At 41.0% G+C, this 1,492-nt stretch overlaps 1 protein-coding gene across 1 annotated transcript; it reads right to left on the bottom strand.

Moving 5' to 3' along the window:
- Positions 1-281: 281 nt before the first annotated feature.
- On the bottom strand, positions 282-1,217 carry LOC125995915 (olfactory receptor 14J1-like). Its single transcript, XM_049764867.1, has one exon. It carries the CDS (start codon positions 1,215-1,217, stop codon positions 282-284), a length of 936 nt encoding a protein of 311 aa, XP_049620824.1.
- Positions 1,218-1,492: the final 275 nt, after the last annotated feature.

Below are 1,492 nucleotides of genomic sequence, written 5' to 3'. Positions count from 1 at the left end.
TGACAGAGGCACTACATATTTAATAATTTTATCCCGCCCCCCCAAAATAGGGTAGCAATATTCAGTTGAATTCTTCACCTCAACATCACAGCGAATTATTACACTCACTCTTGGATTTGGGAGTAAGACATATTCAAGTATTTATTACCACATAACTTCCTTCCACTCAAGTTTTTAATCTAGATTTACTTTCTTGGTTGTAATCATTCAACATATTTTCATGTTTACAACTTTCATGTTGTAACCATCCAATATATTTTTAATTAATCTTCAGTTGATAATTAATCAAATTGCCTCAATAAAAGAGCTATGCTTTTCTTCTTCTTGAAAACCTTCCTTAGGGCTGTCTTAATAGCTTTATTTCTGAGACTATAGATCATGGGATTAAGGGTTGGGGGAACTAGTGTATACATAATTGTGAGAAACATATCTAAAGCAGTTGGAGAGTCAGACTTTGGCTTTAAATACTCAAAGGCACCTGTAGAAAGAAATAATATGACCACAGCCAGGTGGGGAAGGCAAGTGGAAAAGGCCTTGGCTCTGCCCTCCACAGATCGCATCCTAAGCACAGAAGAAAATATATGTACATAGGAGAATCCAATGCAGATAAAACTAAGAAGTGCCAACAAAGCTGTGAAGACAGTGACACCAGCTTCGGCAAGATAATCATTGGAGCAGGCAAGTTTCAGGATCTGAGGAATTTCACAGAAGAACTGGTGGATGACTCGAGGACCACAGAACTGGATGGAGAATGTGGCTGCTGTGTGCATGACTCCAGCTATAACTCCACTGACCCAGACTCCGAATACTCCATGGACACAGGTTCTGACATCCATGATGATGTCATAGTGCAATGGAAGGCAGATGGCCACATAGCGGTCATAGGACATCACTGTGAGCATGGACGTCTCAGCCATGGCACACACCATGAAAACAAAGCACTGCATGATGCATTCCCAGAAAGAAATGTTTCTGCTCCCCATGAATGTGCTTAAAATGAACCTTGGGACAGTCACAGAAATATAGCAGAGATCCAAGAAGGAGAGATGCTTCAGGAAGAAGTACATGGGGGAGCTGAGGCTCTCATCCATGGAAGTGGTGGCTATAATGAGGCTATTGCCAGTTAGTGCCAACAAGTACAAGAGGAGGAATAGAGAACCATAAGCGAGTTCTAACTCAGGTTTCACAGAAAATCCCATGAGCACAAATCCACCCATAGTGAAATTTGCCATAGTCCTGCTCAATACCCAGTTCTTCTTGTTGTCTGAAAGACAGAGGAAAATACTTGAACACAAGGGCCATAAATTCTCCTTAAAACATGACGTCTTCTCTAAACTGCCATTGGTGATTGAACAAGATGAGACCCAAAGTCCTTCAGAAACCCAGTGATACCTGGAATTATTCTGAATAGTAAATGCAAGTAGTGCCAAATTCTCTTGGAATTACTTGAAGGATGGAACATGGAAAAAGTGTGAGACAAAGGCTGAAAGTT

The sequence above is a fragment of the Suncus etruscus genome, chromosome 18 (genome assembly GCF_024139225.1).
Source record: "Suncus etruscus isolate mSunEtr1 chromosome 18, mSunEtr1.pri.cur, whole genome shotgun sequence".
NCBI lineage: Eukaryota > Metazoa > Chordata > Mammalia > Eulipotyphla > Soricidae > Suncus > Suncus etruscus.
This window is presented reverse-complemented; position numbering and strand designations above follow the sequence as displayed.